The 21,757-nt window shown below is 45.2% G+C and overlaps 1 protein-coding gene across 1 annotated transcript in view; it reads left to right on the top strand.

Annotated features, from left to right (window-relative positions):
- The first annotated feature begins 4,693 nt into the window (after positions 1-4,693).
- Positions 4,694-21,757, top strand: part of RPGR (retinitis pigmentosa GTPase regulator) — a 118,846-nt gene continuing 101,782 nt past the window's right edge. Inside the window, exons 1-3 of the mRNA XM_075335508.1 lie at positions 4,694-4,847; positions 16,942-17,067; positions 18,710-18,802. Coding sequence (XP_075191623.1) covers positions 4,814-4,847; positions 16,942-17,067; positions 18,710-18,802 — 253 coding nt within the window. The 5' untranslated portion in view covers positions 4,694-4,813. The remainder of the gene's footprint in view (positions 4,848-16,941; positions 17,068-18,709; positions 18,803-21,757) is intronic.

A 21,757-nucleotide genomic window follows, 5' to 3' on the forward strand; every position in this document is an offset into this window, starting at 1 on the left:
TCCTTAATGCAGCAGCCAGGGTCACCTACCTGGTTAACAGCTACTCGGATGCCTCCTCTCTGTGACAGTCATTGCACTGGCTGCCCATATATCACAGGATCCAATTCAAATTGCTTGTTCTCACCCACAAAGCTCTCGACAGTGTGGCACCCCCCTACATCTCCACCCTCCTCTCTGTCTATCACCCTACCCATTCTCTATGCTCCGTTAACGACTTTCGACTACCATCCACACTAATCCAAACCTCCCACTGTCGGCTCCAAGACTTCTCTCGAGCTGCACCAATCCTCTGGAATGCTTTACCCCAAGAAACTAGGAAGAGCCACAACTTACTCAGCTTCAGACGTTCCTTAAAAACACATCTTTTTAGGGTGGCCTATCACACTCCCTTATCAAATTCAATTCAAAGTCCCTTCACTACTTCTCAGAACATAACTCTCCATCAGGCCTCTGTCACACGTTCGTGCCTCCGGTACGTGTTTGACAGTTTTCTCACGTACTGAAGACACGGGCACACGTGGACCTATGTATTCTTAATGGTTTTGACACACAAAAGTGTGACGCCCTGGACTAGTCAGGTAGTCACAGGTAGGCCCCCTGCACAAACACCAGCCCCTAAAAAGGTATCAGCAGCCAACCTAAAAACCCTGAGTCTGAGTCACCCCTCTCAGGTCTTGACGTTCACACCCGGGGGTGGAGCCAGGCATTTGGCTACGCCCACCGAGGAGTTCGGATAGCCTGAGGCGGGAAAACATAGAGAGACCCGTTAGGGAAGTGTAAAGGAGAAGAGGTGAAGTGGAGTAGAGAGGAGTAGCATCTGTCAGGGATCTGGGTAGGAGCCCGGGTACCCTGTGGCCAGGAGGCAGACGGTGGTGGCTGCCTGCAGGAGCCGGGAAGACAGCCGGTGGAACCGTCAGGGACCGGGACAGGGTAGTGGCCCGTCGGTACCGAACTGGGGAACCGAACGGAAACCGGAACACCAGTAGGGGTACTCAGACACAGTACGAGGCCCAGAAGCCACTGGACCGAGTCGAATTCACTGATTGGGGTTTGGACCTTAGGTTCTTTCCCACCCAAGTCCCGACTGAAGGCAACAGCCCAACGAGGGGGATAGAAAGCCACCGCACAGGCATAGAGATCCCACGGGCCAGCGTTTGCGGGCAAACGGACTCCCCCGACATCCACTAGCCGGGGAGCGGACTCCCGTCGCTGAAGCGAAGGAAGTCAGCATTCTACTACAGAGGTGCAGGAGAAAGGCGGGGACCACCAACCTGAGTAAGGGGCAAAGCGCAGCCGGCTGCGGGCACCGACCACCATCCTTTTGGTTTACCAGAGACTCCGGTGTATTTATAATAGTGAGTACAACAGTGCCCTCGGGCAGCACATTGCACCGCACCATCCCGCCCGCACCTCTCGCCCAATAGGGCCCCCAGGGCCATCAACCCCTGCCCACGGAGGGGATCAACACCAAGCTGCACAACAGCCTAGTCAACAGCAGCGGTGGTGCCCACTCACTCACCACAACCCGTGGGTGGCGTCACGAACTTAACCCCCAAACAACCGCGGCCCCAGCCGTGAACCTCCCCACCGAACACCACCCCCCACGTAGCGCCAGCATCCCTTCAGAGCGACGTGACTCCCGGGTCCGGGAGGAGCTCGAGTCACCCACCGACGATTTGAGCGGCTCAGCAGCCGGCCAAGCCCCGGGGCGGTACATAAGTATTTTGGAACGGAACGTGTGTCCGTTCCGTACTTACATGTGTCTGTGTGTTCCTCATGCTGACATGTCCGTTTTTCTCCGGCATCACGGGTGTCACACGGCCCGCACCCATACCACACAGATATAGTGACACGCGCCGGAGAAAACTCACATGTCAGAGAAAAAAATAATAACTCTTTACTACCTTCTGCTGCCCTCCTGTCTCTGCCACTGCTGTCACTTGCTGCCGACCACCGCTCATTATGCTCATTGCATATTCACTTCACTGCGGTCGGAAGCAGCAGCAGCGGGGAGTCAGCAGGGCTGGAGACTGAAGATCAGCACCATGGACAGCAGGAAGGACCACGTGAGTATGCAAATTACCGGTTCTCAGTGTGTTATCACGGATAGCACACGGAGAAGACACGTGGCCCGCACGTACCGGAGACACGTACTTACCAAACGCAACACGCAAGGAAAATACATGTCTCGCGGCACGTGCATGATTTTTACGTGTGTGTGGCACAAGCCTCAAACTGCACCACACCCAAAAACATCACAGAGATTGTCTGACCACTGATTCATGCAGCCTTTTGTCTATCCCCATCTCTTTGAGATGGCTGGATTATCATTGTAAATAAGCACCTGTACCTTGTCCCCCCACCCCACCTCATTGTAGACTATAAACTCTTATGAGTAGGGTTGACTTTATTTTTGCTCTAATTATTGTATTTTCAATAACTGTTGCTTGCATATGAATCTCTGAATTGTAAAGCACTGTGGAATATGTTGGCGCTATAGAAATAAAGATTATTATTATTATTATTACCAAAACAAAACAAAAAAAAGTAGCTTTTTTCACATTTTCGCTGCACTTGGAATTGTTTTCCCTTACTTTTCAGTACATTATATGTTAATACTAGCTGTAGTACCCGAGCGTTGCCCGGGATAGTAATTGTCTCTTTGTCTCTCTCCTAGTTTGTCTGTCTGTGTCTGTCTATCTATTTCTGTCTGTGTGTCTGTCTCTGTGTGTATCTGTGTGGGTGGCTCTGTCTGTGTGTCAGGCTCTATCCATGTCTGTCTGTTTGTGTCTATCTCTGTCTGTCTCTCTATCTCTGTGTCTGCCTGTCTCATTCCAGGTCTGTCTCTTTTCCCTGTTTATCTCTTTTCCCTGTCTGTCTCTTTTCCCCATCTGTTTCTCCCCCCCCTGTCTCTTTTCCCCTTTGTCTCTTCCCCCCTCTGTCTCTTTTCACCCTCTTTCTCTTTTCCCTCTCTGTCTCTGTCCCCCCTCTGTCTTCTTTCTCCTTCTGTCTTCTTTCCCCCTCTGTCTCTTTTCCCCTTTGTCTCTTTCCCCTCTGTATCTTTCACAGTCTGTCTCTTTCCCCCTCTGTCTATCTCTTTCCCTGTCTGCCTTCCTCTGTCTGTCTCTTTGACTGTCTCTCTCTCTGTCTCTTCCCTTGTTTGCCTTTTTCTCTGTCTGTGCTTATGTCTCTCTGTCTCTCTCTATCTGTCTCTCCACAGACATCTTATTACCTCACATGTAAGCATCTTAGGCTACTTTCACACATCTGGCTTGAGCCCTGCGGCTCAATCCGGCTGTGCAAGCTATGCAACGGATGCGGTGAAAACACCGCATCCTTTGCATAAGTTTTTCCCATGCGGCCCGCCCGGTTTTTGCCGCTTGCGGCATGCTACTGAGCATGCGCAGTGGCAAAAACCGCATACGGCGGCCGGATGCGGTATTTGCCGCATCGCGCCGCATCCGGCCGCCATAGGCATGCATTGAGAGATGCGCCGCATCGGCCGAATGCGGCGCGATGCGGTTTTTTTTGCCGCACGAAAAAACGTGCCGGGCAACGTTCCATCCGGCCGCCGCATCGGCTAAATCTGCCGCATGCGGCAAAAACCGGATGGAACGCAAGGCCATGCGGCACAATGCGGCACTAATTAAAGTCTATGCAGGAAAATCGCAACCGGCAGCAAAAAAAAAACGGTTGCGATTTTCCTGCAAAGTGCCGGATTGTGCCGCAGAAGAAAAACCGGAGGTGTGAAAGTACCCTAATACTAACAATTTATTTTGTTCCTATAGCAACCACTCACAGCTCCTATTAATAAGCTGTAGCTCCTATCTCCATTGAATTTAATGGAGACAGGTGTTTTGGAGAGTAACTGTACAGCATGGGGTTATATTGTCCTGTCAAAACATAGTCTATGATGTTCCCTGAGTCACATGAGGCGTCTGTGCAAAATTTCGTGATTGTAAATGCGACAGTGCGAATTCCTTTAGCAGACACACACGCACACACACACACACACACACACACACACAAACATACATGCACTCAGCTTTGTATATTAGATGGATGGTGTCATTCAAAACTAAAGTATGCAAACAATGAATGTAACAAATATAAACATGCATTACTGCTAAATGAGATCTAGGAAAAATTGAGATATTTAGCATACAAAAATGGCCAATTTTAATATCTGCCCAGTAACCAAGTCGGCCTAGTAACGAGACATGCCTTGATGTGGCTACTGGGCAGATATAGAAATGGCCATTTTTCTATGCTAAATATCTCAAATTTTCCTAGATTTCCTTTAGCAGTAATGCATATCTACGTTTTACATTTATGGTTTGCATGCTTTAGCATTTCACAGTGCGTCTTTTTTTTTCTTCTTTGTTATTCAGAATTAAAACTTGTCCTGCACAAAAACAAACCCAAATACAGCGCAAATAATAGCGCAAAAACGGAAAATAGCAATGCTATGAAAAGGTTAAAAACGTTTGACTAAATAGTATTCACTAAACTGGGGAGTGGGAATCATAAATCACGGTTCAGTTCTTCCTGACTCTCTCAAGGAAACAAATTGGTAAATAAAAAGTGTAAAGAAGCGACATTCCACGTCCACTCAGGATGACCCTGAATGCCACGATATACCTTTCCAGTGACGTTCGCTCCTCCGTCCACACGGTGGCGCGCTCGGGCCGCAGATGACAGCTCCACTCACGCCTCCGTTGCTATAGACCAGCAGTTTGTTTACTTCCGGTCGCAGAATCCTGGTGCAGGAGAAGGAGCTTCTTGTGGGTGATCGCTCACTGGAGTCCGGGGCATGGCTGCCGAAGAGGAAAAGCAGCCAGTGCCCGGTAAGTGCCAGCAGCATTCTGTGCCTGTACGGATTAGACATAGGTCCGGTGTACATGCAGCACACAGACACTGCTGACATATATGGGTGCTGTAATGACTGCTGGGATCTGTGGATGAGCTGTAATGACTGCTGTGATGTATGGATGTGCTGTAATGACTGCTGTGATCTATGGATGTGCTGTAATGACTGCTGTGATCTATGGATGTGCTGTAATGACTGCTGTGATCTGTGGATGTGCTGTAATGACTGCTGTGATCTATGGATGTGCTGTAATGACTGCTGTGATGTATGGATGTGCTGTAATGACTGCTGTGATCTATGGATGTGCTGTAATGACTGCTGTGATCTATAGATGTGCTGTAATGACTGCTGTGATGTATGGATGAGCTGTAATGACTGCTGTGATCTATAGATGTGCTGTAATGACTGCTGTGATCTATAGATGTGCTGTAATGACTGCTGTGATCTATAGATGTGCTGTAATGACTGCTGTGATCTATAGATGTGCTGTAATGACTGCTGTGATCTATGGATGTGCTGTAATGACTGCTGTGATGTATGGATGTGCTGTAATGACTGCTGTGATCTATAGATGTGCTGTAATGACTGCTGTGATCTATGGATGTGCTGTAATGACTGCTGTGATGTATGGATGTGCTGTAATGACTGCTGTGATGTATGGATGTGCTGTAATGACTGCTGTGATCTGTGGGTGTGCTGTAATGACTGCTGTAATCTATGGGTGTGCTGTAATGACTGCTGTAATCTATGGATGTGCTGTAATGACTGCTGTGATCTGTGGATCTGCTGTAATTACTGCCGGCATCTGTGGATGTGCTGTAATGACTGCTGTGATCTATGGATGTGCTGTAAGGACTGCTGTGATCTATGGATGTGCTGAAATGACAGCTTATATCTAATAACTGATGGACTGAGTAATATTTCTGGATTGAAATGAGGTTATTGTACTAACAGAAAATGTGCAATCCGCATTTAAACAAAATTTGACTGGTGCAAAAGTATGGGCACCTCAACATAAAAGTGACATGAATATTTTGTAAATCCTCCTTTTGCAAAAATAACAGCCTCTAGTCACTTCCTGTAGCTTTTAATGAGTTCCTAGATGAAGGTATATTTGACCATTCCTGTTTACAAAACAATTCCAGTTCAGTTAAGTTTGATGGTCGCCGAGCATGGACAGCACGCTTCAAATCATCCCACAGATGTTCAATGATATTCAGGTCTGGGGACTGGGATGGCCATTTCAGAACATTGTAATTGTTCCTCTGCCTGAGTAGATTTGGAGCGGTGTTTTGGATCATTGTCTTGCTGAAATATCCATCCCCTGTGTAACTTCACCTTCGTCACTGATTCTTGCACATTATTGTCAAGAATCTGCTGATACTGAGTTGAATCCATGCGACCCTCAACTTTAACAAGATTCCCGGTGCCGGCATTGGCCACACAGCCCCAAAGCATGATGGAACCTCCACCAAATTTTACTGTGGGTAGCAAGTGCTTTTCTTGGAATGCCGTGTTTTTTTGCCTCCATGCATAACGCCTTTTTGTATGATCAAACAACTCAATCTTTGTTTCATCAGTCCACAGGACCTTCTTCCAAAATGTAACTGGCTTGTCCAAATGTGCTTTTGCATACCTCAGGCGACTCTGTTTGTGGCGTGCTTGCAGAAACGGCTTCTTTCGCATCACTCTCCCATACAGCTTCTCCTTGTGCAACGTGCGCTGTATTGTTGACCGATGCACATTGACACCATCTGCAGCAAGATAATGCTGCAGGTCTTTGGAGGTGGTCTATGGATTGTCCTTGACTGTTCTCACCATTCTTCTTCTCTGCCTTTCTGATATTTTTCTTGGCTTGCCACTTCTGAGCTTAACAAGAACTGTACCTGTGTTCTTCCATTTCCTTACTATGTTCCTCACAGTGGAAACTGACAGTTTAAATCTCTGAGACAACTTTTTGTATCCTTCCCCTGAACAACTATGTTGAATAATCTTTGTTTTCAGATCATTTGAGAGTTGTTTTGAGGAGCCCATGATGCCACTCTTCATAGGAGATTCAAATAGGAGAACAGCTTGCAAGTGGCCACCTTAAATACCTTTTCTCATGATTGGATACACCTGCCTATGAAGTTCAAAGCTCAATGAGGTTACAAAACCAATTTAGTGCTTTAGTAAGTCAGTAAAAAGTAGTTAGGAGTGTTCAAATCAAGAAATTGATAAGGGTGCCCATACTTTTGCACCGGTCAAATTTTGTTTAAATGTGGATTGCACATTTTCTGTTAGTACAATAAACCTCATTTCAATCCAGAAATATTACTCAGTCCATCAGTTATTAGATATATGAAACTGAAATAGCTGCTGCAAAAACCCAAATTGTGATAAAGAAAAAAGGTTAACATTAATAGGGGTTCCCAAACTTTTTCTTATGACTGTATGGATGTGCTGTAATGACTGCTGTGATCTGTGGATGTGCTGTAATTTCTTTTTCCAATCCCCTCCCACTCCTGTGTTCTTCAGCGATTACCGTATGTCAATAGTGATCTGACACCAGGTGACCTGTGCTGTGGGGTTTGTACAATATCCAGTTCCTCGGCTCCTAAGGCTACTTTCACACATCTGTTTTTTGGCATCAGGCGCAATCCGGCGTGTGCCTGATGCAACGGATCCAGCGCAGAGAATGCAAAAATGGATACGCCGGATCCTTTTTATTTTTTTACAGATCCGGTATACCAGATCCGTCAAAAAACGGATCCGGCACATCCGTTTTTGCATCCGTTTCGTCCGTTTTTTTTTTTTTGTTGCTGGATCCGTTTTTTTACAATACATTGGAGCATGCTCCGTTTAAAAGAACGGATCCGCTGCCGCATCCGATTTTTCCGCATTACGCCGGATCCGGCGTTTATAGGCTTCCATTGCAAATCGCGCCGGATCTGGCACGATGCGTTTTTTTGTCAGAGACAAAAAACGTTACAAGAGACGTTCCATCATTAGCCAATTACGACGGATCTGTCAAAAGCCGGATGCAACGCAAGGCCATTAGGCACAATCCGGCGCTAATACAAATCAATGGGGATAAAACAGATCCGGCGCCCGATCCATTTTATCCATTTTTTTCCGGATTGTGCCTGATGTAAAAAAAAAACTAATGTGTGAAAGTAGCCTTATCAGGGCTTGTGTTTTTTACAGGACAATATGTAAGTTTCAATGACACCATTCATTTTACCATATAATGTATGGAAAAATTGAAAGTAAAAAAGAAAAGAAAAAAAAATCCATAACAAAATTAGGTCAAATGGTGAGAAAAAAAAAATCCTCCATTTTTAATGGGGGCGTAAAAAAAAAGTAGGTTTATGTTACCAATTTCCAAGGTCCGTAACATTTTTCAGTTGACACCTGTGTGCGGGTTTGTTTTTTTCGCTAAGCTGTAGATTTTATTGTCACCATTTTGGGGTTTCCACGGCTTTCTTCGCTTTATATTGCCTTTTTTGTGGGATATGGGGTGGACCAAGAAACTGGCAGTTTTCGTGTATTGATTTTTTTTTTCTCTCTTACGAATATTATAGAAGTTTAACAATTCTATATTTTTATATATCAGACTTGTTCAGATGAATTGATATCAAATAGGGTTTTTTTTTTTTTTAAAGGGAATCTGTCACCAGGTTTTTGCCACATAATCTGCAAGCAGCATAATGTAGGGTCAGAGACCCTGATTGCAGCAATGTGTCACTTACTGGGCTGCCCAGGCTGCTTTCACACATCAGTTTTTTTGCATCAGGCACAATCCGGCTCAAAAACCTATGCAACGGATGCGGCGAAAAAAACGGATCCGTTGCATAAGTTTTTCCATGCAGCCTGTCCGTATTTTGACGGATGCGGCTTGATACTGATACAAAAACCGCATCCGGCGTCCATAGGCTTGCATTGTAAATCGCGCCGCATCACGCTGGATCCGGCGCGATGTGTTTTTTTCGCCGCACAAAAAAACGTGCCAGGCAACGTTCCATCCGGCTGCCGCATGTGCTAAATATGCCGCATCCGGCAAAAAACAGACGCAACGCAAGGCCATGTGGCACAATACGGCGTTAATGCAAGTCTATGCGGAAAAAACGCAACCGGCGGCAAAAAAAAAACGCTTGCGTTTTTTCTGCAAAGAGCTGTATTGTGCCGCTCAGCAAAAAAAACGGATGTGTGAAAGCAGCCTTAGTGTAGTTTTGATAAAATCACTGTTTAATCAGCAGTAGATTATCATTAGAGAACTACTTGGCGAGCTGCCAGATAGTCCAGAATATTCATGAGCTCTGTATAACTGCTAGATCTGCAGCAGAGAAAAAAGAGATTTTATCAGAACAGCTCAGTAAGTGACACATCGCTGGAATCAGGGTCTCTGTCTCTACATTATGCTGCTCTAAGATGGGGGAGCAAAAACCTGGTGACAGATTCCCTTTAGGCCCTGTGCGCACTTACCGGATTTTGCCGCGGATTTTCTGCGGTTTTGCTGCATGTTTCGCTGCAGAAAATGTTCATAACATCTCTGCAGTGATTCACCAGCAAAACCTATGGGAAAAAAAATCCTGTGCGCACTATGCGGATTTTGACAGCTGCATGTTTTTCTGCGGGAATCCCGCAGCAAAAACAATTGCATGTCACTTCTTTCCCGCACGTCGCTGCGGGATTTCACTCCATTGACTCCAATGTAATCGTGAAATCCCGCAGGGAATAACGCAGGCAGCAAATTCTGTGCGGTTCACTGCGTTTTCCTGCGTTATTCCCTGCGGTATTTCGCGGTTTACCTGCGGTAATGTACATCGCTTGCCTGCGGTTTGCAGGGAAGTGATGTCATTACAGGAAGAGGAAGCGGAGCAGAGTAAACACACATACATCACACACACATAGACATCACAGACACAGACACATAGACACAGACACATAGAACACACATAGAAAGAAAACGGAAATATAGAAAACAAAACACGTGGGCTCCGCTGTATTTTTACCGTCCAGCCGAGGTAAGCACACAGCGGCGGCCCGGTATTCTCAGGCTGGGGAGGGCGAGGGGCAGGGGTAATGTCCCCCGCCTCCCTCCCACCTCCCGCAGCCGAGAATATCAGCCGCAGCTGCCTTGGGACTGTCGCATGCATTATGCGACACTACCGGAGTGTCCCCGGCTCTTCCTGCTGCCGTGTAGTAGTGGCAGTCAGGGTAATACAAGGAGTTAATGGCGGCGGATCACCGCCATTAACTCCAGGCTTGATCATGGCAGCGTCTATGAGACAGCTGACATGATCAACCCGTAAGCAAAGTGAAAAAAACACACCGAAAAATCCTTTATTTTAAATAAAACACAAATAAGCCTCGTTCACCCTTTTATTAACCCCTCCCGAAACAAAGCTCCGACGTAATCCACAGCACCGGCGTCCTTGCATCCAGTCGTGACTGACACAGACACTGCTGAATGCAGCCTCGCAGCGAGACAGCAGAGGTAATTCCAGGGCATTTCCCACGGCCGGTAATGTGAACTCACTGCCGACCGTGAGAAATGCAGAGTGTGCTCACAGGGACTCTATGTCTATCTAACTATCTAGCTATCCCTCTATCTATCCTTCTATCTATCCTTCTATCTATCCTTCTATCTATCCTTCTATCTATCCTTCTATCTATCCCTCTATCTATCCCTCTATCTATCCCTCTATCTATCCCTCTATCTATCCCTCTATCTATCCCTCTATCTATCCCTCTATCTATTCTTCTATCTATTCTTCTGTCTATTTCTCTATCTCAGAATGAAATGACTTTTTTTTCTTCTTCAATGTGCTTTATTGCATTGAATGCAATAAAGCACATACCAACCCGCACGTGGCAAAACCGCAGCAATACCGCGTGCGGTTTTCGGGTGCGGTTTGCCGCGTTTTTTTACCGCGGGTGCGGTAATTTTTTAATACCTGCGGAATTTTCTTGAGAAAATTCCATTTTCCATTGCGCACAGGGCCTTAAAGCTTTTTTTCACATATCAAAAAGGCAGGGAGGTTACTCAAGTTTTTTCCTAATACAGTTAGGTCCAGAAATATTTGGACAGTGACACAATCTTCGCGAGTTGGGCTCTGCATGCCACCACATTGGATTTGAAATGAAACCTCTACAACAGAATTCAAGTGCAGATTGTAACGTTTAATTTGAAGGTTTGAACAAAAATATCTGATAGAAATTGTAGGAATTGTACACATTTCTTTACAAACACTCCACATTTTAGGAGGTCAAAAGTAATTGGACAAATAAACCAAACCCAAAAAAAAATTTTTTATTTTCAATATTTTGTTGCGAATCCTTTGGAGGCAATCACTGCCTTAAGTCTGGAACCCATGGACATCACCAAACGCTGGGTTTCCTCCTTCTTAATACTTTGCCAGGCCTTTACAGCCGCAGCCTTCAGGTCTTGCTTGTTTGTGGGTCTTTCCGTCTTAAGTCTGGATTTGAGCAAGTGAAATGCATGCTCAATTGGGTTAAGATCTGGTGATTGACTTGGCCATTGCAGAATGTTCCACTTTTTTGCACTCATGAACTCCTGGGTAGCTTTGGCTGTATGCTTGGGGTCATTGTCCATCTGTACTATGAAGCGCCGTCCGATCAACTTTGTGGCATTTGGCTGAATCTGGGCTGAAAGTATATCCCGGTACACTTCAGAATTCATCCGGCTACTCTTGTCTGCTGTTATGTCATCAATAAACACAAGTGACCCAGTGCCATTGAAAGCCATGCATGCCCATGCCATCACGTTGCCTCCACCATGTTTTACAGAGGATGTGGTGTGCCTTGGATCATGTGCTGTTCCCTTTCTTCTCCAAACTTTTTTCTTCCCATCATTCTGGTACAGGTTGATCTTTGTCTCATCTGTCCATAGAATACTTTTCCAGAACTGAGCTGGCTTCATGAGGTGTTTTCAGCAAATTTAACTCTGGCCTGTCTATTTTTGGAATTGATGAATGGTTTGCATCTAGATGTGAACCCTTTGTATTTACTTTCATGGAGTCTTCTCTTTACTGTTGACTTAGAGACAGATACACCTACTTCACTGAGAGTGTTCTGGACTTCAGTTGATGTTGTGAACGGGTTCTTCTTCACCAAAGAAAGTATGCGGCGATCATCCACCACTGTTGTCATCCGTGGACGCCCAGGCCTTTTTGAGTTCCCAAGCTCACCAGTCAATTCCTTTTTTCTCAGAATGTACCCGACTGTTGATTTTGCTACTCCAAGCATGTCTGCTATCTCTCTGATGGATTTTTTCTTTTTTTTCAGCCTCAGGATGTTCTGCTTCACCTCAATTGAGAGTTCCTTAGACCGCATGTTGTCTGGTCACAGCAACAGCTTCCAAATGCAAAACCACACACCTGTAATCAACCCCAGACCTTTTAACTACTTCATTGATTACAGGTTAATGAGGGAGATGCCTTCAGACTTAATTGCAGCCCTTAGAGTCCCTTGTCCAATTACTTTTGGTCCCTTGAAAAAGAGGAGGCTATGCATTACAGAGCTATGATTCCTAAACCCTTTCTCCGATTTGGATGTGAAAACTCTCATATTGCAGCTGGGAGTGTGCACTTTCAGCCCATATTATATATATAATTGTATTTCTGAACATGTTTTTGTAAACAGCTAAAATAACAAAACTTGTGTCACTGTCCAAATATTTCTGGACCTAACTGTATGTTTTAAAAAAGTTTATTTTTCTTTCACCTTTTTCTTCCTGATTATACTATATACTGAAATACCATAGTATTGCAGCATATAGTAAAATGAGTTCCCTATAATTTCCAGCCTTTGGGTGGACTTCACAGAGGTATCAAATTGGTCCATGGAGCCTCTGTTAGGAGTCTCAACACAGAAACCAGCCAGATATCCCTCCGGGAAGGGCCCAGCCAAGGAGTGACTGGCTGGTTTCTGTGTTGAGACTCCTAACAGAGGCTCCATGGACCTTTTTGATTTGCGTATTTCCCAGGGGGCGATGTACCTAGGATTTCACTGTCTTGAGCGCCCTTGCTGGCTGCCGGCAGTGTTTTCTCTGGCTGGTCTCCCCGAGATCAGTGATTGTTTTGTCTTGGTGGTCTACTAGACATTGCTCCCACCCAGCCAGAATCCTACTCCACACTGATGAGGGGCAATACCCCGAAACAGCTGTCTGTGGATGGATACCTGGCCTTGGTATTTCCCTTGTCATATCTTTAAACTTGTCAAAGAGTTGGATATTGACTAAAATGGCCACTTAATATGGTGGTCTCCTAAAAAGAGTCACCCCTTGGCTGGGCCCTTCCAGAGGCTCCACGGACCTTTTTGATTTGCATATTTCCCAGGGGGCAATGTACCTAGGATTTCACTGTCTTGAGCGCCCTCGCTGGCTGCCGGCAGTGTTTTTTCTGGCTGGTCTCCCCGAGATCAGTGATTGTTTTGTTTTAGAGGTATCAAATTGGCAGCAAACATTCCTGGCTGTCTTGACAACCTATGGGCACACCATGATCGCAGCATATGGCAGCATATGGGGTCAAGGGCTGCAAAATAGCTACAAGATGGGATTATACCAGTTTAAATCCTGCTTTTAGTGTTTGACAGCTGCGTTTAAGGGGTGAAATGCAGCTATTGAAGCTAGTTCTGATCGCTGCTTTTAGATATAGATCCTGTGTAATTCAGCCAGCATCTGCCCTGTGTGCTGCGGGCTCAGCTCCTGCGCCTGCTCCTCACTCACTGAGCTGCTCCATGAGAGGTTAAAGACGCAGTGGTGCATATAGCGCCTACATATTCCAGAGAAGATTACACGTTAGTAGGATCTGAGTCTGTGGTTAACTGAAGAAAGGCAGAGCGAAGACACTTTAGATTAGATAGGTGATCTGATAAACCTGCCTAAAGAGATGCGTTTTTAGGGGACACTTAAAGAGAACCCGACAACGGGTAGATGGACGGGCAGCATATATCAGATACTTGCTGTGTGACGTCAGCCAGGTATGTTTGACTCTGAAACGCTGCGGTGTGTCAGACATGATTATACTTCAAAAGCCACATAGGACCCGGCTTTCCTTTAGTCTCCAGCGTAGCTCGGTCCCCGGTGTCTTTTTAAATATATTTTTCTCTGAAAAGGTACAGCGTTGCAAAGTCAAACTGACGTCCTGCAGCCAGTGCCTGGTACATACTGACTGTGGATTGATCATTTGTTAGGTTCTCTTTAAAACTGTGTACAGTGGGAACTAACCTAATTGTCCCAGGTAGTACATTCCAGTGACCTGGTGCAGCATGAGAAAAGTCTTGGAGACGGGGGAAATTCATAGTTATCCCCTCCCCTTGTTAGAATTAGCATAAGTATTATACAAACTACTCACTTTGTCTCTTGCAGGACCTGTGTGAGGACATACCCATGTGACCTGGTATCCAGCTTTGTTGGCTGAGGCCCCGCCCCTTCTGGTCACATGGGTAAGGCCTCACACAGGTCCTGCAAGATACAAAGTGAATTGTTTGTATAATACTTATGCTAATTCTAACAGGGAGAGAGGAGAACTATGAATATATTATCTGCTCCATTGCAACTGTCACTCAACAAGCAGCTCATTTTAGAAACTTTATTTTCTTGGATTTCCAAACCTAAACATCTGAGCTGACCCCTACAGGTATGTAGAGAATCAGCCTGATAGTGTCAGTATAGCACTGGCTTTAGCTTATATACAAAATTCCTGGTGATTGGTTCCCTTTAAGTCAAGTCTGCTTAGTTATCCAGGTAAAACCAGGAGCCTACCACTGTGGGAGCTATTAAAGGGGTACTCCCATCCCCAAGATCCTATCCCAATATGTAGTAGGTATAATAATAATATTATTAGCAAATACCTCCAATTAGAAATGTAGTATAGTTCTCCTGATATAGCAATGTCTCTTACCTCATGTGCAGTGCATTGTAGCTTAGGTATCCATGGTTATGTCCACTCATATAATGACTGTCAGTTAGTTGCTTGTGATCGTAACCATGGATACCTAAGCTGCAATGCCCTGCACATGAGGTAAGAGACATGGCTATATCAGGACTTTTACAGTTCTGATCCGCTCAGCCCTAATCAGGAGAACTATACTACATTTCTTATTGGAGGTATTTGCTAATATTATTGTTATTGCACCTACTACATATTAGGATAGGATCTTGGGGATGGGAATACCTGTTTAAGGTGCTTATATGGATGGCAATATTGGTTGTCACACAGCTTTTCTCAGGACAGGTATGACTGGGAAATAGCTGAAGGTAATTGTACCTGAAGCCTTTAGGGATTTTTGCGCTGTTAGGGTTTGTTCAGAGAATTTTCACTCATACTTTGGAGCTAATTTCACTCCTTAGTTACTAGAGTTACTCAACATTTCTTGTAATCAGTGGGGTTGCTGTATGTTTAAAAGTATGCCATAGTATTAGGTACTCAGAATCCACCTTTAACCGTCCGACCCCATACAATTAAAGAGGTGGATCACTACTCTGCATTAGTGTCCACATCTCTGTAAAACTGATAGGGAAGGATTTTTTGAAATACCTTATTCATCTAATTCTACCTGTGAGCGGCGCTATTGCAATCCGCTCATCCCCAGAGAAGTGACCCCCTCCGGGCTCCTTGACCTCTGTGATTCGGTGATGTCACGTCAACTTCCAGTTGACCTGACATCACTGAGGTGGGCCCCAGTCTTCCTGAGTGACAGTGCTGTGGGCGGAGTTTCACCACTCGTCACAGCCCAGTGTCACAGCCCAGCATCTCATGCACACTCTCTTTCACTGCAGAGTGCCGCAAGCAGGAGCAATGCTGGGCTGTGATGAGCGGTGAAACTCCGCCCACTGCCCTGTCAATCAGGAAGACTGGGGCCCACCTCGGTGATGTCAGGTCAACTGGAAGTTGACGTCACATCACCGGATCTCAGAGGTCACGGAGCCCTGGCGGGGGGGTCACTTTTCTGGGGATGAGTGGATTGGAATAGCGCCGCTCACAGGCAGAATTACGGTAATTGGATAAGGTATTTAGAAAAAGCCTTCTCTATCAGTTTTACAGGGATGTGAACCCCCTCTTTAAGGACGTGTGTCCTCTTCTGCACAGAATAGGGGTTTTAAAAGGTTAGAGGTTAAGGCCACATGCGCACGTTGCTTTTTTATTCACGTATTTGTCGCGTTGTAAACTGCACTGTGTCAACGACAATCTGCATGCTTTTCCTTCCCCAGCAAAGTGTATGAGAAATCAGAATTCCCATGTTGCAGTTTGTTTGTCAGCGTTTTATTTGTCAAACTCTTTGACAAAAAAAAGCAGCATGTTCATTCTTATGCGTTTTTGTCACATTTTGTCACCCATTGAAATCAATTATTTGTGACTCCAAACACAAGAAAAATGTTATCTGTGTGTTTTTGTTGCGTTTTGGATCCATTTTTTGTCAACAAAAAACGCATGGATTTTCCCAGGAAGTGAGGTCGAGGGGCTTCCTGTCAAAAACGCGGCCAAAAACGCATGGATTTTCCCAGGAAGTGAGGTCGAGGGGCTTCCTGTCAAAAACGCGGCCAAAAACGCATGGATTTTCCCAGGAAGTGAGGTCGAGGGGCTTCCTGTCAAAAACGCGGCCAAAAACGCATGGATTTTCCTAGGAAGCAAGGTCAAGAGGCTTCCTGTCCAAAACGCGGCTAAAAACGCAGCAAAAACGCATGGATTTTCCTAGGAAGTGAGGTCGAGAGGCATCCTGTCAAAAACGCGGCCAAAAATGCAGCAAAAACGCATGGATTTTCCTAGGAAGTGAGGTCGAGAGGCATCCTGTCAAAAACGCGGCCAAAAATGCAGCAAAAACGCATGGATTTTCCTAGGAAGTGAGGTCGAGAGGCTTCCTGTCAAAAACGCGGCCAAAAATGCAGCAAAAACGCATGGATTTTCTCAGGAAGTGAGGTCGAGAGGCTTCCTGTCAAAAACGCCCCAAAAATGCATATAACCTAATACCACCATTGGGCCCTATGGAGTGGACCGTTTTCCGTGGCTCCAGCTCTTACACTCACATGAGGCATCTTTTAATGTTTTCCTCCTTTTTTATTGTAGATTCTGGAGCTATATTCACATTTGGCAAAAGCAAGTTTGCAGATAATTGTCCCAGCAAGTTTTGGTTAAAAAATGACAAGCCGGCGTACATAGCGTGTGGAGATGAGCACACGGCTCTGGTTACGGGTGAGTAGCAAATATTCCGTTTCCTTCACCGCTTGTGGACATCGCCCGAGAGAAGCATGATCAAGGGGACGTTATACAGAGGGACAGTTACCCCTTTATACGGAGCCTGGGTTGGGAAGAAATTACAGTATACATTATTTACATGAGAAAAATGGCAACTACTCTGCATTGGAGAATCAGCAGTGTCATCTGATGACTGTGGTACATGTTGGTAGTCAACAGCACACCCTCATCTGGGCTCAGCGCCTACAAGAATAATAGGAAAGTCTTAAAGGGTTATTCTCATCTTCAAACAGCGCTTGTAAATACTAGCAGTTTTGCCATTTACTGCTTATTAAAAATTTCAGCCATTTTTGAGATGTTTACACTTTTCCTTTGTTTACAGCTCATTGCCCCGGAGACTGACCACTGCTGCCAGACAGCAGAACGTGAGCAGTGCTTACAAGCTCGGTTTTGAGTATTGTTTTGTAGCTGACCAGGATCACTGAAGAGTGCTGGTGCCTCCTAATTTTGGCCAACTTTAGTACAGGCCTCGTAGGCCAGGCCGCAGCAGTGGACGGTGTCCTAGGCAACAAGCGGAAAAGAAATGTCTGTAAATTTTATTAAACAGTAAATTGCAAAAGTGCTTGTTTTTACATTGTCAATATCTATTGATGAACAGTAAAATGAATGAGTAAAACGGTTGTTACATGTGGTGATCGTAACATTCATGCCAGAATAAAAATCATCATTGTCAGCAGCATATTGCACCGTGTAACAAGATGGTGTATGATCTTAATAACCAGAGTTTTTGTCAATCTGCATGACTGGGCCAGTGAATAAGCACTGATTGTCTTCTATATAGTCAACTGGCGCTCATTAACAGATCAAAATCAACCTAAATGGGACTTAAAGGGAATTTGCCAGCAGGATTTTGCTACCTCATCTGAGGGCAGCATGATGTTGGCAAATAGACCCTGAATCCAATGGTGTATCACTTAGATTACTAAGTGCAGCGGTTCTGACACTATCAGAGTTTTTAGATTTGGCATGTAACAGAGTTGAGATACCTAAACCCGCCCACACCAGGCTCTCTATATACAATGTATATAGACAGTGAGCTGTTTATCAGAGGAGCAGAGGCAATGTAGTCCAAGCAATGATAAGGTCCTGCTGCTAAAAGAATCATTGTAAGTAAATATCAGCATGGAGCCTGATAACAGGCGCATTGTTGAATTTATTTTTACACCTACAGCATGCTGTCTTCTGATTTACATAGGAAAAACCTGCTGACAGATTTCCTTTAGGTGTGAGACATTACAGGTAGAATTGACCACAATGGGCATGGTACTGCAGGTAAAATCTGTTTCTTTTATACACTGGCTGCGACATCAGTGATTGAGCCCAAACATGACATTAATACAACTTATTATTACTTGGCTATTCATGTCCATTGCCAAAAAAATACAAGCAAATAAAACACCACATTCTGGACAACCTGTTTTTTTTGTTGTTTTAATGCCATCATGCTCAGTGGTGACAAACCCCACTGGTATCCAGTTATGGACATAGCCGAGCACTCTCCCTCTAACTAGACTTCTAGAACTTTACCTGAATTTATATTTCCAAATTGAGAGTAAAATATCCTCTCTTTTATGATTAGGAAATGGGAAACTGTATGTTTTTGGGAGCAACATTAACGGACAACTGGGAATTGGATCTGGAAATGTCATCACCAAACCGACGTGTGTCAAAGGTAAGACTGTCCGAGGCATCCTCTTCTGCGGGATTATTACCCAAAACTCAGCTTTGAGCGTGATAAAGGCTCATATTCTGTGACGTGATGCCAGTACCTCTGTCATCTTGTAGTTTGCTCTGGTTTGGAGTATGCCTGTTTTTACACATTCTATGACGAGAACACCAATACATATTTTATCATGTATTGTGGTTACTTGTAGGCTACTGGGCTTTGCCATTCATGCTGCCAGTGGAGACACCATCCCATTGTAAACCTGTCCAATTACTGCTGACAATGTCACACTGTGTGACACTGTTCTTGATATATCCAGGAGGGATAAGAGAGTAATGGCCCAATTGTCACACACAATCTAGGGGAGAGTCTGGGATGAGGCCAAACACACACCTTAAACAGAGACAACACCACAACGGTGGGCTCTAGTGCTAGGGAAAGGGAAGATGGGCACCTCCTCCACTTACCTGCCACTGTACCCTGCACTCCTAGCCAGTCCCTATACAAGTTCCTCACCTGTTGCCAAGCAGGAACCGGAAGCCCTGAAACAACCCTACAATAGTCCCTGGCTAGTGAGTGGGCAGGTGATAGACGCTAGCCTCATCTAACCCTAAAACTGCCAAAGGAAAGGAAAACACATTTAAAAGCAGAAGTATTTTCTTAATTTTCTCTTTAATTGAGCCCTTTTGAGGCTTTGTAATTTCTTGCTGAGGTTTCCTGCTGTTTTAGAAGGGAAAGAGAATTATTTTTTATTTGAGAAATGTTTTATTTTTTTTTAGAACATGGGGGAAGTAGTTTTTTTTTTTCTTACAGAGACTAGTTGAGTTTGGAGTATACTTTCTTTTGTTCTGCGTGAGCGCTATCTTGCAGGTACCACCAGGAGCAATGGTTACGCTGTAAGTCTATGTATAACCCTTTAATGATCCTTGTAACAAGATGAGAGGTAAAAGCCAACTCAGACGCTGATCTGCAGACAGCATGTTTCAGGGTGTGAGCCACTCATCAGTGCAGAGCAGAGGTTGTCTGAATTCAATGACCTCTATATTCAGAGAACAGCTGAATATAGAGTCTTACAGGCAATGCTCCGTGGGAGAAAAATACACAAATTAGTTGCGTTGCACTGTGCCAGCCAGACTCTGCTCTACACTGATGAGGGGCAAAAACACCGAAACATTCTGAATGTAGAGGAGTTTTTGGCTTGACAGTGCAGCCTACAGCAAGACTCCTGGGGCAGAAATACATTTCTGTGGGCCACCCTGCAGTGAATATGGTCAGTAATAGCCTGCAGGCACTAGTGAACGCTCACACCCTCCAAATTCGTAGGGCACACGCAAGAAAACTTGATTGCCGGTTGAGTTTTTTTATTTGGGGGTGGGGGGGTGTTATTACAGCCAGGTTTTCTCCAACGCTGTTTTATTCAGTGTGCAGAGTACAGGCACATATATTATGTATGAGTTCTAGCTACATAGTATTTCATCACTAAGACCTCTGATAACTGGAACATTGCAGGAAGCAGAGCACTGGTCCATATATATGATTCATACACATTCTTCTGTATGGTATCTTGTATTAACACACAGGTTTAACTCCTTAGTGACCCATGACGGGATTATGTGTCCATCATGAGAGGTTGTTGTTTTCTGTACTATAAATAATTCATCTATTATGATGATCTCATGGGTTCTGTGCACTGTACTCAGAAGATCACAGCAAGTTGTAATATGCAGCCAGGCTCGAGCTGCGGCTGCCGGCAACAGAGTTACTGCAATGCCAATAGCAACCACAGCATTTGAATTGTTTGAGGAGGCTTCCTAATTTGACCCATCGACCCCTAGCGATGTGATCATAGGGTGCTGATGGGTTATCATGGCAGCCGGAGGATTTAGAATGACCCCCAATCGGTATCTGCCTATTAGGACATGCCAGAAGAGTGTAACACTGCGAGGCTAGACATATCCCAAATCTTTATAAAAGCAGGATCACTCATTCAAGCACATTAATGGGAGATAAAAACAATCAAAGGAAAATAAAAGTCCACAACATTTCACATACAGTGGAACCTCGGTTTACGAGTAACTTGGTGTGCGAGTATTCCGCTATACGAGCAAAGCTTGCTGTAAATTTGTAACTCTGTTTACGAGCAAGCTTTGCTGTACGAGCAAATACTGCACACACTTCCTATTCTGTACACACAAAGGGGTACTTTGCACACTACGACATCGCAGGTGCGATGTTGGTGGGGTCAAATCGAAAGTGATGCACATCCAGCGTTGCTGTCAATATCGTAGTGTGCAAATCCTTTTACATACGATTAACGAGCGCAAAAGCATCGTTATCGTATGATTGGTGTAGGGTCCGACATTTCCATAATTTAGCAGCAGCGACGGTACGATGTTGTTCCTCGTTCCAGCAGGCAGCACACATCACTGTGTGTGAAGCCGTAGGAGCGAAGAACATCACCTTACTTGCGTCCCAGCTTTAATGAGGAAGGAGGTGGGCGGGATGTTTACGTCCCGTTCATCTCTGCCCCTCCGCTCCTATTGACCGCCTGCCGTGTGACGTCGCTGTGACGCCGCATGACCCCCCCGTTAGGAAGGAGGCGGTTCGCCGGCCAGAGCGATGTCGCAGGGCAGGTGAGTGCATGTGAAGCTGCCGTAGCGATAATGTTCGCTACGGCAGCAATCACAAGATATCGCTGCTGCGACGGGGGCGGGTACTATCGCACTCGGCATCGCAAGCATCGGCTTGCGATGTCGTAGTGTGCAAAGTACCTCAAACACACACAAACACTCACATATTATGCTCACATATCCTCCGTTCCCTAGCCGGCCTCATACCTGGTTCTTGTAGTCTGTTGGTATGTGGATCCGGTAACCAGTGTGACCGATACAGGGCTCCTGCTGTGCTTCCCAATGGCAGCACGCTGACCAATCAGAGCCACTGACGTCAACGCGCTGGCCA

The sequence above is a fragment of the Anomaloglossus baeobatrachus genome, chromosome 2 (assembly GCF_048569485.1).
Source record: "Anomaloglossus baeobatrachus isolate aAnoBae1 chromosome 2, aAnoBae1.hap1, whole genome shotgun sequence".
Classification (NCBI taxonomy): Eukaryota; Metazoa; Chordata; class Amphibia; order Anura; family Aromobatidae; genus Anomaloglossus; species Anomaloglossus baeobatrachus.